The sequence below is a fragment of the Triturus cristatus genome, chromosome 10 (genome assembly GCF_964204655.1).
Source record: "Triturus cristatus chromosome 10, aTriCri1.1, whole genome shotgun sequence".
Lineage (NCBI taxonomy): Eukaryota > Metazoa > Chordata > Amphibia > Caudata > Salamandridae > Triturus > Triturus cristatus.
This window is the reverse complement of record NC_140593.1, coordinates 64714012-64727907: the sequence shown is the minus strand read 5'-3', so window position 1 is coordinate 64727907 and position 13896 is coordinate 64714012. Positions and strand designations below refer to the sequence as shown.

Genomic DNA, 13896 nt, shown 5'->3' with positions numbered 1-13896 from the left:
GTCCTAATTTCCCCACATCAGTAGACTTAGCCTATTCTAATTCTGCAAGGATATAGTCCTTTAAAGCACGGATTCCCTTGTTCCAACCAAATCAACAGCTCAGTAAGGACAGTCATGCATCTTTTAGGCATGATGGCTTCCTGCATAGCCATAGTACCTCATGCAAGGCTTCACATGCATCCTTTGCTGGAATGTTTAGTTTGACAGGGGTTTCAGACAGAGGGTTATTCGGACGATCTATTGTTGATAGGCTGCCGCACTCGTCACTCTCTGCAGTGATGGAACACCAACAGTCTCTTGCAGGGGCGGCATTTCCTTGACCCTGTTCCGCAAACAGTTGTTACAACAGGCGCATCACTCTCATGGTGGGGTGCACACTTACAGGATCTGATTGTGCATTGCCTGTGGGAGACCAAATACCTGGGTATCCACATCAACTACTCAGAGATTCCAGCTGTTCACATAGCATTGAAAGCCTTCCTGCCTCCCCTAACAGGCAAGGTTGTCCTTGTCCGGATGGACAATGACAGCCATGTATACCTTCTGAAATAGGTGGGGAGCACGTTCTCCACCACTGTCTCAGCTATCTGAAATGGTTTGGCATTGGGCTCTCCGTCACAACATTCACCTGTTAGCTGAGTACCTTCCGGGGATGAACAACAATTTTGCCGACCTCCTCAGCAGGATGTGGCAACAAGTCCACAAGTGGGAACTCGAAGTCCACCTCCAAGTCTTCCTCTCTTACTTTTTCAAATAGGGTTCCCTCAAATAGACCTCTTCGCAACTGTGGACAGCGCCAAATGCCCAAACGGCGCCTCCATGTTTCCACACCCACAGGCCAGCGGCAAAGCACTATGTATGAGTTGTTCAGGGATGTTTGCCTATGCTTTTCCTCTGCTCCCTCCTCTTGCATGTGTGGTTCGGAGGCTGCCAATGGCTCTCACTCATCCTGGTAGCTTCCACATGGGCTCGACAGCCCTGGTTCACAACTTTGCTCGACCATTCTCTTGTCCCTCACCAAAGGCTCCCCAGCAGGACGAACCTTCTCATGCAGGACCATGGAAAAATCAGGCACCCGGATCCCAGGTCCGTCCACATAGCGATCTGGGTCCTGAGTTATCCTCCGGACCAACTCCAAATTCCTGCCAAACGTAGTGCCACTTCCATCTCAATCAATCAATTGACCTACCTGTCATTTTCCCACCACCATACTCTGTTTGGAGTAGACTGTCCTTACTTTAGATGTCAAAAGAGGCCTCATGTACTAACTACATTGATAGGGCAAAAACATTTAGAAAACTCAACACCTTTTTGTTTTCTCCCAACCCCTTAAAGTAAAGGCTATATACAAATCAGGCATTGCCAGATGGATATTTAAATGTATTCAGATATCTTATGCTAAAGTTAAAAGGACTTTGCCTGCTCCTCTTAGAGCACACTCTGCTTGGAAGAAAGGAGCCTCTATGCCTTCCTGGGGAACATCCCAATAGTTGACCTATGTAAAGCAGCGACCTGATCTACAACACACACTTTCACTAAACACTGCTGTGTGGATGTTAAAGCATGCCAACAAGCTAATGTTGGCCAGGCAGTGCTACGTACACTTTTCTAAATAATTAAAACACCCACAGACTAGCCACCGCTTTTGGGGAGGACTGCTTTAAAGTCTATGCAAAGCATGTGTATCTACAGCCACACATGCCTCGAACGGAAAATGTTACTTATCCTGTAAGCATCTGTTTGTGGAATGTAGTGCTTTAGATTCACATGCGTCCACCCTCCTCCTCGGACACCTGTGGCCGTTGCATGCGTCCACCCTGCTCCCCGGACACCTGTGGCCGTTGCAGCATCTCCTAATATATCCCTTTTTTCTCTTATGCACAAACACCTCTTACTTATCACTTGGTTTCACACTCCATCACCTGCCATGTGGGAAAAAAGCAATCTAACAATGGGGTCTATGCCCATGCACATTATCACCAAAGGGAGGAGTCACTCTTCCTCGTGACTCACAAGACTTCTTAGAAGAAAAACAACTTGCACACAGCCTCACCCAACACTAGACAGCTGGAGTATACCAAGCATGTGAATCTATGGCACTACATGCCAAGAACAGATGCTTACAGGGTAAGTAACATTTTCCTTTTTATTGTTAAAAGGTTTGCAACAAGTCCAGTTATGACTATTTTTTATGGGGGGGGAGGGGTCCATGACCATCTACATTTCATTTCTCCCCTCCACAAATCACAGTAGGATATCTGGACTAATTTACACTACTGCTTTACTAGGACACTGATTTTATCACACCGCTCGTCCTTACCCCACCAGTTCTAATTTGGACAGTCTGTGTTGCAATTGCTAACCACAAAGGCCTTAATCTTTCTCACATGCATTTATAGGAAGTTACAGTCGATTTTTACAGCAGTGTCTGGTTAGCTAATCTTAATCTAGGCCATAATATGTATTTTCTTACTACTTAAAGGCAAAAACTGTATGGCACGTTTTATGACATCAGTACCTACCTCTTATTACACTTCAATGCACAGATACTTGCACAAAATAGATTTCTGTGCTTTCCAAAATAGGGGTTTCTTGAATAAGAAAACATTTGGAACATTTTGGAAATAATTAAAATATTAAAGTAGCAAAAGCTGTGAGGGTTACCAAGGTCCAAGTTAAGTACTGCTTTTGGTGAGGATTCAACTACTCTGCTTGCTTAACATGTGTAAGGAAAGATACTAGTGTTTATGAAGTAGCTTCCCAAACGTTCTGGAGTAGCGGGACAAAAAGGTTGCACTTGTGTGACTGTCACGTCGAGCCATGTTCTGCAGTAAAAAGGATTAAAGAGATGTATTTGGTGCTTTTCTGGACTCTTCAAGCTGCACAAATAGTTCTCCCTGAGTTTTCATCCATAATCATGGTGCCCCATTAACAGGATCAGACCTCCAACTCTCAATTCCTGTGTTTTGACTTCACTACCCACTGACCCACACACCAATAATTTGGTACATGAGCTCTCTACTAAGGTCTTTTTCGGTGGTTACATTGTTTTCTTTTTCCTTGTAGACCGCTGCATGTTGCTGCTCGCAATGGATTAACTGTTGTTGTTCAAGAACTCTTGGGAAAAGGAGCAAGCGTTCTCGCTGTAGATGAAAATGGTAGGATCTGAATTCACATTGTTTTTGCTTCCTGTTTTTCTATCCAGCAACTACAGTTTAAGCTTTCTGACTGAGGCAGGATGGGAGCTCTTTGAGTTGGGAATACAGGTTCCATAAACCGTAAATTTCACATCAGAGTATCAGCCTCCATGGGAGCAGGGCAACAGGTCGGCACCAGGTGAACTTTTTCTCAAAGCACTATCTGCTGTAAGGTGGCACCTGTCTGTTTTTGAAAGCCTTTAAGATGGCAGTCTAAAAGCTTTCTGAATGAGCAACACATGTTGTGATACTGGGCTGGGGAGAGGATGTTGGAGGCCATTGTAAGGGGTCTAGATGTCTTTGTCCTGTGACTGCAAAGATTTGTGACTGTCGCAAGCTAGTGTCACAAACTCAGGCAATATGTTAATGCATTGGGGAGGTTGAAAATGGGGTTTGTTACCACATAAGCATTGGTGAAGCCATACCTACAGTGTAGAAGTTGAGAAGGAGTGGTGATGCAAGACATTTCAAAAAAATAGGGATCTAATATATTCCAGGGAAGAAGTGAGAACCTAGAAGGATGTTGCATTGGAAGTGGGACTTTAGAATAGGTGGTCAAAACATGGTTTGTCAAAAATGTGAAAAGAGGTTATTCCTAGAAATGGAAAAGAACAACTTTGCAGTAAGAGCAGTAAATGGATGTATTCACTTTAATGCATGGATGGTGAGGGCACACTCCATAACTGGGTCCAACAATGCCTGTATGGATGCATGAAATAGTGTGAGAGCAAAGTACAAATGTAGTCACCAACAGCTGCCTCTAGCAGGTATATGAGCAGAACCTGGTGGTGCTCAGCTTTTGTCAACTCCTAGGCTTTTCTTATGTAATTGTTCTCTGAAAAGCTGCATGTGACTACATATAAATAAAGCTACGTGTAAAATCAAACTAAAGGATGGGGGTGTAGTGGATAGCGCTTCTGAAGTAACTAAACATGCAGAATGCCTGAGTCCATATTGTCTGTGATTCTGCTAAAAGTTAGCCTCTTTGTGGTGCCAAGATCCCACTGTGTGTGATTTGGTCTTGCTATTTACAGGTTATTGTTAAGAATGATAGTGTAACATTCTAAAGGTTATATTATTCCATATTGAATATGTATATAGGTGACTGCATAAATAAGTAAATTCGGACCATAAATATCTACAATTGTTTCACTATTGAATTACTAAAAAAGAAAACATTTTAAAAACAAATTAACTTAAAATACAGCAACACTTGAAAGTCTGAGTTTATTAAATACAACTCAGATCTACATATATGACCTTCCTTATACATATATACCTTCCATGTACTTGTGTATCTTTATATGTATTACTTTACTTCTAATTTAGCATTTCCAATGCACTACCATATTTCTCACCCTATCCCTCTCTCATTATGTCCTCTATCTCCACTCTGACTCATCCCAAACCCCATTCTGCTACTATAAGCCACAAAATAACCCTTTATAGACTCTCCTCTACCACCTTGCATCATCTCATACCTCTTTTACTATTCAGATATCCCAAACAAGCCTTTCTAAAACCCTCCCCTCTGACTCTTCCCCCTCTGACTCTTCCCCCTCTGACTCTTCCCCCTCTGACTCTTCCCCCTCTGACTCTTCCCCCTCTGACTCTTCCCCCTCTGACTCTTCCCCCTCCCCCCTGACTCTTCCCCCCTGACTCTTCCCCCCTGACTCTTCCCCCCTGACTCTTCCCCCCTGACTCTTCCCCCCTGACTCTTCCCCCCTGACTCTTCCCCCCTGACTCTTCCCCCCTGACTCTTCCCCCCTGACTCTTCCCCCCTGACTCTTCCCCCCTGACTCTTCCCCCCTGACTCTTCCCCCCTGACTCTTCCCCCCTGACTCTTCCCCCCTGACTCTTCCCCCCCTGACTCTTCCCCCCCTGACTCTTCCCCCCTGACTCTTCCCCCCCTGACTCTTCCCCCCCTGACTCTTCCCCCCTGACTCTTCCCCCCTGACTCTTCCCCCCTGACTCTTCCCCCCTGACTCTTCCCCCCTGACTCTTCCCCCCTGACTCTTCCCCCCTGACTCTTCCCCCCTGACTCTTCCCCCCTGACTCTTCCCCCCTGACTCTTCCCCCCTGACTCTTCCCCCCTGACTCTTCCCCCCTGACTCTTCCCCCCTGACTCTTCCCCCCTGACTCTTCCCCCCTGACTCTTCCCCCCTGACTCTTCCCCCCTGACTCTTCCCCCCTGACTCTTCCCCCCTGACTCTTCCCCCCTGACTCTTCCCCCCTGACTCTTCCCCCCCTGACTCTTCCCCCCCTGACTCTTCCCCCCCTGACTCTTCCCCCCCTGACTCTTCCCCCCCTGACTCTTCCCCCCCTGACTCTTCCCCCCCCTGACTCTTCCCCCCCTGACTCTTCCCCCCCTGACTCTTCCCCCCCCTGACTCTTCCCCCCCCTGACTCTTCCCCCCTGACCCTTCCCCCCCTGACCCTTCCCCCCTGACCCTTCCCCCCCTGACCCTTCCCCCCCCGACTCTTCCCCCCCTTCCCCCCTGACTCTTCCCCCCTGACTCTTCCCCCCCTGACTCTTCCCCCCTGACTCTTCCCCCCTGACTCTTCCCCCCCCTGACTCTTCCCCCCCTGACTCTTCCCCCCCTGACTCTTCCCCCCCTGACTCTTCCCCCCCTGACTCTTCCCCCCCTGACTCTTCCCCCCCTGACTCTTCCCCCCCCTCTGACGCTCCCCCCCCCTCTGACGCTCCCCCCCCTCTGACGCTCCCCCCCCTCTGACGCTCCCCCCCCCTCTGACGCTCCCCCCCCCTCTGACGCTCCCCCCCCTCTGACGCTCCCCCCCCCCTCTGACGCTCCCCCCCCTCTGACGCTCCCCCCCCTCTGACGCTCCCCCCCCTCTGACGCTCGCTCCCCCCCTCTGACGCTCGCTCCCCCCCCTCTGACGCTCGCTCCCCCCTCTGACGCTCGCTCCCCCCCCTCTGACGCTCGCTCCCCCCCCTCTGACGCTCGCTCCCCCCCCTCTGACGCTCGCTCCCCCCCCTCTGACGCTCGCTCCCCCCCCCTCTGACGCTCGCTCCCTCCCCCCTCTGACGCTCCGCTCCCTCCCCCCTCTGACGCTCCGCTCCCTCCCCCCTCTGACGCTCCGCTCCCTCCCCCCTCTGACGCTCCCTCCCCCCTCTGACGCTCCCCCCCCCTTTGACGCTCCCCCCCCCCTCTGACGCTCCCCCCCCCCCTCTGACGCTCCCCCCCCCCTCTGACGCTCCCCCCCCTCTGACGCTCCCCCCCCCTCTGACGCTCCCCCCCCCTCTGACGCTCCCCCCCCTCTGACGCTCCCCCCCCTCTGACGCTCCCCCCCCTCTGACGCTCCCCCCCCTCTGACGCTCCCCCCCTCTGACGCTCCCCCCCTCTGACGCTCCCCCCCTCTGACGCTCCCCCCCTCTGACGCTCCCCCCCCTCTGACGCTCCCCCCCCCTCTGACGCTCCCCCCCTCTGACGCTCCCCTCCCCCCCCCTCTGACGCTCCGCTCCCCCCCCCCTCTGACGCTCCGCTCCCCCCCCCCTCTGACGCTCCGCTCCCCCCCCTCTGACGCTCCGCTCCCCCCCTCTGACGCTCCGCTCCCCCCCTCTGACGCTCCGCTCCCCCCCTCTGACGCTCCGCTCCCCCCTCTGACGCTCCGCTCCCCCCCCTCTGACGCTCCGCTCCCCCCCCTCTGACGCTCCGCTCCCCCCCGACGCTCCGCTCCCCCCCGACGCTCCGCCCCCCCCCCTGACGCTCCCCCCCCCCTGACGCTCCCCCCCCCCTCTGACGCTCCCCCCCCTCTGACGCTCCCCCCCCCCTCTGACGCTCCCCCCCCCCTCTGACGCTCCCCCCCCCCTCTGACGCTCCCCCCCTCTGACGCTCCCCCCCCTGACGCTCCCCCCCCTCTGACGCTCCCCCCCCCTCTGACGCTCCCCCCCCCTCTGACGCTCCCCCCTCTGACGCTCCCCCCCCTCTGACGCTCCCCCCCTCGACGCTCCCCCCCCTCGACGCTCCCCCCCCTCGACGCTCCCCCCCCTCTGACGCTCCCCCCCCTCTGACGCTCCCCCCCCTCTGACGCTCCCCCCCCCTCTGACGCTCCCCCCCCCTCTGACGCTCCCCCCCCCCTCTGACGCTCCCCCCCCCTCTGACGCTCCCCCCCCCTCTGACGCTCCCCCCCCTCTGACGCTCCCCCCCTCTGACGCTCCCCCCCCTCTGACGCTCCCCCCCTCGACGCTCCCCCCCCTCGACGCTCCCCCCCCTCGACGCTCCCCCCCCTCTGACGCTCCCCCCCCTCTGACGCTCCCCCCCCTCTGACGCTCCCCCCCCTCTGACGCTCCCCCCCCCTCTGACGCTCCCCCCCCCTCTGACGCTCCCCCCCCCCTCTGACGCTCCCCCCCCCTCTGACGCTCCCCCCCCCTCTGACGCTCCCCCCCCCTGACGCTCCCCCCCCCCCCTGACGCTCCCCCCCCCCTCTGACGCTCCCCCCCCCTCTGACGCTCCCCCCCCCTCTGACGCTCCCCCCCCCTCTGACGCTCCCCCCCCCTCTGACGCTCCCCCCCCCTCTGACGCTCCCCCCCCCTCTGACGCTCCCCCCCCCTCTGACGCTCCCCCCCCCTCTGACGCTCCCCCCCCTCTGACGCTCCCCCCCCCCTCTGACGCTCCCCCCCCCCCTCTGACGCGCTCCCCCCCCCCCTCTGACGCTCCCCCCCCCCTCTGACGCTCCCCCCCCCCCTCTGACGCTCCCCCCCCCCTCTGACGCTCCCCCCCCCCCTCTGACGCTCCCCCCCCCCCCTCTGACGCTCCCCCCCCCTCTGACGCTCCCCCCCCCTCTGACGCTCCCCCCCCCCTCTGACGCTCCCCCCCCCTCTGACGCTCCCCCCCCCTCTGACGCTCCCCCCCCCTCTGACGCTCCCCCCCCCTCTGACGCTCCCCCCCCTCTCACGCTCCCCCCCCTCACGCTCCCCTCCCCCCCCTCTGACGCTCCCCTCCCCCCCTCTGACGCTCCCCTCCCCCCCCTCTGACGCTCCCCTCCCCCCCCCTCTGACGCTCCCCTCCCCCCCCCTCTGACGCTCCGCTCCCCCCCTCTGACGCTCCGCTCCCCCCCCCTCTGACGCTCCGCTCCCCCCCCCCCTCTGACGCTCCGCTCCCCCCCCCCCTCTGACGCTCCGCTCCCCCCCCCCTCTGACGCTCCGCTCCCCCCCCCCTCTGACGCTCCGCTCCCCCCCCCCTCTGACGCTCCGCTCCCCCCCCCCTCTGACGCTCCGCTCCCCCCCCCCTCTGACGCTCCGCTCCCCCCCCCCTCTGACGCTCCGCTCCCCCCCTCTGACGCTCCGCTCCCCCCCCCCTCTGACGCTCCGCTCCCCCCCTCTGACGCTCCGCTCCCCCCCCCTCTGACGCTCCGCTCCCCCCCCCCTCTGACGCTCCGCTCCCCCCCCCCTCTGACGCTCCGCTCCCCCCCCCTCTGACGCTCCGCTCCCCCCCCCTCTGACGCTCCGCTCCCCCCCCCTCTGACGCTCCGCTCCCCCCCCCCTCTGACGCTCCGCTCCCCCCCCCCCCCCCCTGACGCTCCGCTCCCCCCCCCCCTCTGACGCTCCCCCCCCCCCCCCTCTGACGCTCCCCCCCCCCCCCCTCCGACGCTCCCCCCCCCCCCCCCGACGCTCCCCACCCCCCCCCCCCCTCTGACGCTCCGCTCCCCCCCCCTCTGACGCTCCGCTCCCCCCCCCTCTGACGCTCCGCTCCCCCCCCCCTCTGACGCTCCGCTCCCCCCCCCCCCCTCTGACGCTCCGCTCCCCCCCCCCCCTCTGACGCTCCGCTCCCCCCCCCCTGACGCTCCGCTCCCCCCCCCCCCTCTGACGCTCCGCTCCCCCCCCCCTGACGCTCCGCTCCCCCCCCCCTGACGCTCCGCTCCCCCCCCCCCTGACGCTCCGCTCCCCCCCCCCCTCTGACGCTCCGCTCCCCCCCCCCCTCTGACGCTCCGCTCCCCCCCCCCCTCTGACGCTCCGCTCCCCCCCCCCCTCTGACGCTCCGCTCCCCCCCCTCTGACGCTCCGCTCCCCCCCCCTCTGACGCTCCGCTCCCCCCCCCTCTGACGCTCCGCTCCCCCCCCCCTCTGACGCTCCGCTCCCCCCCCTCTGACGCTCCGCTCCCGACGCTCCGCTCCCCCCCCATCTCTGACGCTCCGCTCCCCCCCCCATCTCTGACGCTCCGCTCCCCCCCCATCTCTGACGCTCCGCTCCCCCCCCCATCTCTGACGCTCCGCTCCCCCCCCCCTCTGACGCTCCGCTCCCCCCCCCCTCTGACGCTCCGCTCCCCCCCCCCTCTGACGCTCCGCTCCCCCCCCCCTCTGACGCTCCGCTCCCCCCCCCCTCTGACGCTCCGCTCCCCCCCCCTCTGACGCTCCGCTCCCCCCCCCTCTGACGCTCCGCTCCCCCCCCCCTCTGACGCTCCGCTCCCCCCCCCCTCTGACGCTCCGCTCCCCCCCCCTCTGACGCTCCGCTCCCCCCCCCTCTGACGCTCCGCTCCCCCCCCCTCTGACGCTCCGCTCCCCCCCCCTCTGACGCTCCGCTCCCCCCCCTCTGACGCTCCGCTCCCCCCCCCTCTGACGCTCCGCTCCCCCCCCCTCTGACGCTCCGCTCCCCCCCCTCTGACGCTCCGCTCCCCCCCCCTCTGACGCTCCGCTCCCCCCCCCCTCTGACGCTCCGCTCCCCCCCCCTCTGACGCTCCGCTCCCCCCCCCTCTGACGCTCCGCTCCCCCCCCCCTCTGACGCTCCGCTCCCCCCCCCCTCTGACGCTCCGCTCCCCCCCCCCTCTGACGCTCCGCTCCCCCCCCTCTGACGCTCCGCTCCCCCCCCCCCCCCTCTGACGCTCCGCTCCCCCCCCCCCCCTCTGACGCTCCGCTCCCCCCCCCCTCTGACGCTCCGCTCCCCCCCCCCCTCTGACGCTCCGCTCCCCCCCCCCCTCTGACGCTCCGCTCCCCCCCCCCCTCTGACGCTCCGCTCCCCCCCCCCCTCTGACGCTCCGCTCCCCCCCCCCTCTGACGCACCGCTCCCCCCCCCCTCTGACGCTCCGCTCCCCCCCCCTCTGACGCTCCGCTCCCCCCCCCCTCTGACGCTCCGCTCCCCCCCCCCTCTGACGCTCCGCTCCCCCCCCCCTCTGACGCTCCGCTCCCCCCCCCCTCTGACGCTCCGCTCCCCCCCCCCTCTGACGCTCCGCTCCCCCCCCCTCTGACGCTCCGCTCCCCCCCCTCTGACGCTCCGCTCCCCCCCCTCTGACGCTCCGCTCCCCCCCCCTCTGACGCTCCGCTCCCCCCCCCTCTGACGCTCCGCTCCCCCCCCCTCTGACGCTCCGCTCCCCCCCCCCCCCTCTGACGCTCCCCCCCCCCTCTGACGCTCCCCCCCCCCTCTGACGCTCCCCCCCCCCCCCTCTGACGCTCCCCCCCCCCCCCCTCCGACGCTCCCCCCCCCCCCCTCCGACGCTCCCCCCTCCCCTTTACTGATCCCAGGCCACCTCCTACTGCTATGAGTGCCTCAAAAAAACTTTCTAGACCCTTTTCCCTTCCCACTTCTATCCCTCCACTATCCTTTTCAATCCAACTAACGTGTCCACCATTCAAATTAATTTCATATTTCCCTATACTCATTCCCCACTAATCCTATTTGAGTTCCGGTTAGCGTGCTACCTGCCAAAAAGCAGTTTGACATCTCATCAGGGGTAGCAAGCACTATATAAATGCAAATCGTTCCCTCCTTTATCACTCCACTATCATTTTTCAATCCAAATAACAAATTCACTTGTCCACTGCTCAAATTAATTTATATCTTCCTATACTAATTCACTACTAATCCTCTGAGTTTTGGAGTAGCTTGCTACTCACCGAAAAAGCACTTCAACGCCTCGTCAGGGATAGTAAGCGTTATAGATATGCAATTACAATTGCAAATGAAGAGTCTGTCCTCTCATAGATTTCAATCACCAAAATTTCAGCTTAGAATATAAATTGCAAGTGGTACCTCAAAGACACCTGAACAATTGAGGTGTCAGCATTTTAGGATCTTGAAGCGTTGAAACACAGCAGATTCTCTAATTGTGGAGCATCGAGACCTGGATGCTTGCAGTCACTTGTGGAATTAATATGCCAAGGAATTTGTGCTATATTGAGATCATCAGTTAGAGGTGGTGAAAAGAGTTATCTGGACAAATTCAGTTTGCACTCTGTTTTGTTCTGCCCATCTCATCTACCCTTTCCTTAAAGCAAACTGCGCTCGATTAAACCTGAAAAACTCCAGTCAGAGAGCAAATGGCGTCACTGTGTATGCCAATCACACCATGAAGGAGCAGCCTGGCACCCACAATGTTAGTTCCATTTTTCCACACACCACAGAAGCTAGGATCTACCTTTCACCCTCTTTTTAAGGGTTCTCCTCAGTGTTTTAGTCTGGAATTTGGCAATTATTTTTCTAACTCAATAGCGCCGTGATACTATTGCGTGAGGGCCTGTGCAGAATTTACTAGTTGTATATCAGTGACTGAACCCTATAATAGATCTATTTGATGCCATGACGTTAGTCACTATTGATGCAGCCAAGTGTTACCCTAACGTTCTAAAGACTGGGAGGCCATGCTCTTAATTACCCATACTGTGAAATGGAATGGAAGAAAGACGCGTGAATCGTTCACTGTTCCTGTGCGAAACACAAAGATGGTGGAAGCTGCATCGGTTACCATCAAGATTGCCATCTTCCTGTTTACACCCATAAATGTGACAATATTGAGATAACACTTCACTGCCACTCTCATGCTCATAAAAATATAAACCTTATGGGTGGCTTACTTGAGTTTATATTATCCACTTGTAATTACTCTGGGCCACAATCCAGCGCATATGTTTTTTTGTCCGCACTACCACATACAGGAACCTGCTATATGCATATCAGCCTTGACCCTGCTCCAGTAGGAAAAGTCCAGCCCCAACTATAAGGTCAGACACCCTCTGAACAGAAAAACAAGAAACGCACACTGGTATCATTCTATTTGGGCCTTGTCAGGGTGTAGCTCGAGTTCTGATGCACAGTGAGCACTGAAAAATCTTTGGGCGTCACACTAAGGAAGTATTAAAAGCAATGGGTGGATTGCTTGAATTAATCTCCGCCACAGATAATTACTCTGGGCTGCAATCCAGTCCATCTTTTTTTTTTTTTTTTTTACCTCCATGCCACCTCAATCATCCACATAGAAGGCAGTCATGAGCCTGATTCACATAACAGTCCTAGTGGTTTTCAGCCCAATAGAACTGGCTTATTTCCAGAAACCTACATTCTAGACGTTTGCTACCACTGCACCAACTGGGGCTTTGGCATTTATGCTTTGTTTGGCTGCATTCAAGATGAAATGTTTGAGAGCAGCGATGCAGCTTCTCTCCCTGCTTCCTTCATCTGATACCACTGTTGAACTTTTTTACGCTAAGTAGAGAGCTAAAGGAAAAGGTGCAAAAAGCATAAGAGACCATCTTTGATACTTGCAGCAGACAGCTGTATACTAAGTAGTCCTATGAGCTGTTTCAGGATATGTATGAAGCAGCTGGAGTGCCTAATCTTGAATTCTTTCAGTGCTTAATCTTCCAGGAAACAGTGTTTTATGAATGGGCTACTTCAAGATGGCATAGAAGCTGTGTAAGAGATGTGTGCTTGTTGGACCATCTTGTTTAGGTCAGCCTGCATGTTAGGCTACTGGGTAGTCATAGCGTGGCATGGCGGTGAGACATTGAATAGATTTTCCTAGGACATCCAAGATCTAAAATATTTCATATTTCTTTTGAAGTGGCTAGAGGAAGCTTGCTTCAAAGATTCAAAAAGATATGGCCCGCTGCAGTATTAAGGCTATAGTCCCCAATTTAACAAGTGGAAGCAGCATGGCCAGCCTTCTGAGCAACAAACATAATGAGCAAGAGGTTCAGGTTGAGAGAGGGAGTTAAATCTCCATCTGCTTCCACTCTGCTTCCTCCACTCCAACAACACTAGACCACTGAATACTTGCTGTACTAGGTTCTGTGGTCTGGGTACATGTGGGCTCAGTTGTTCAAGGTCGTTTAAGATGATTGAGTATTTCACATATTGGAATCTGGTTATTCACTCCCATTTTTAATCAAATCCCTCCCAGCACCCCCTATTAACACCTTACTTCCCTAGGCCAAACATATTAATGTAAGAGGGCACCTATGCTCTTTAAAGTAGAAAAAGAGAGCATACCTATATCAGAGTCTCAAAGCGTACTATTCAATTCCAGTGCGAAAATTATTGGAGACTGGGGCATCCCTATCTTGTGCTACATTTTATTTCCATAGGGTCAGAGACTTGGCCATTTAATCTAATGTTGGCACTTCCTCCCAGTCCTGAGGCGGAAGCCGGGGCTGGCGGTACTACTCTAGAAGCTTTTAAAAACGACCGATTATTTGTGTGGTGTGGTGTCACGTACTGTGTTTTTAAACACGGCTGGCATCCTACCAGTCACCTGACCTTGAGCGCACAGCTGGCGATATAGCTGTAGTCGCGCTGTTACTCCCACGCAATTCTACAAACAAAGCGGCCGCCATCTGGGCAGGCGTGCGCGCTGACCACGCCCCCGGTGAGGCCACACCCACTCTTTTCAGGGATAAATGTGCACGTACAGAAAGCGCAGCGGACGAGCGCAGCGGGAGCGCCGTTTGCGCGCCGAAGGCGCGCCTAAGGCA

The 13896-nt window shown here is 57.1% G+C and overlaps 1 protein-coding gene across 4 annotated transcripts in view; it reads left to right on the top strand.

Annotated features, from left to right (window-relative positions):
- The window catches only part of ANKRD28 (ankyrin repeat domain 28), a 783346-nt gene that overhangs the window by 748622 nt on the left and 20828 nt on the right, over nt 1–13896 (top strand). For all 4 annotated transcript variants that reach the window (XM_085630427.1, XM_085630426.1, XM_085630428.1 and 1 more), the window contains exon 27: nt 3067–3158. In XM_085630427.1, the coding sequence (XP_085486553.1) occupies nt 3067–3158 (92 nt within the window). The remainder of the gene's footprint in view (nt 1–3066; nt 3159–13896) is intronic.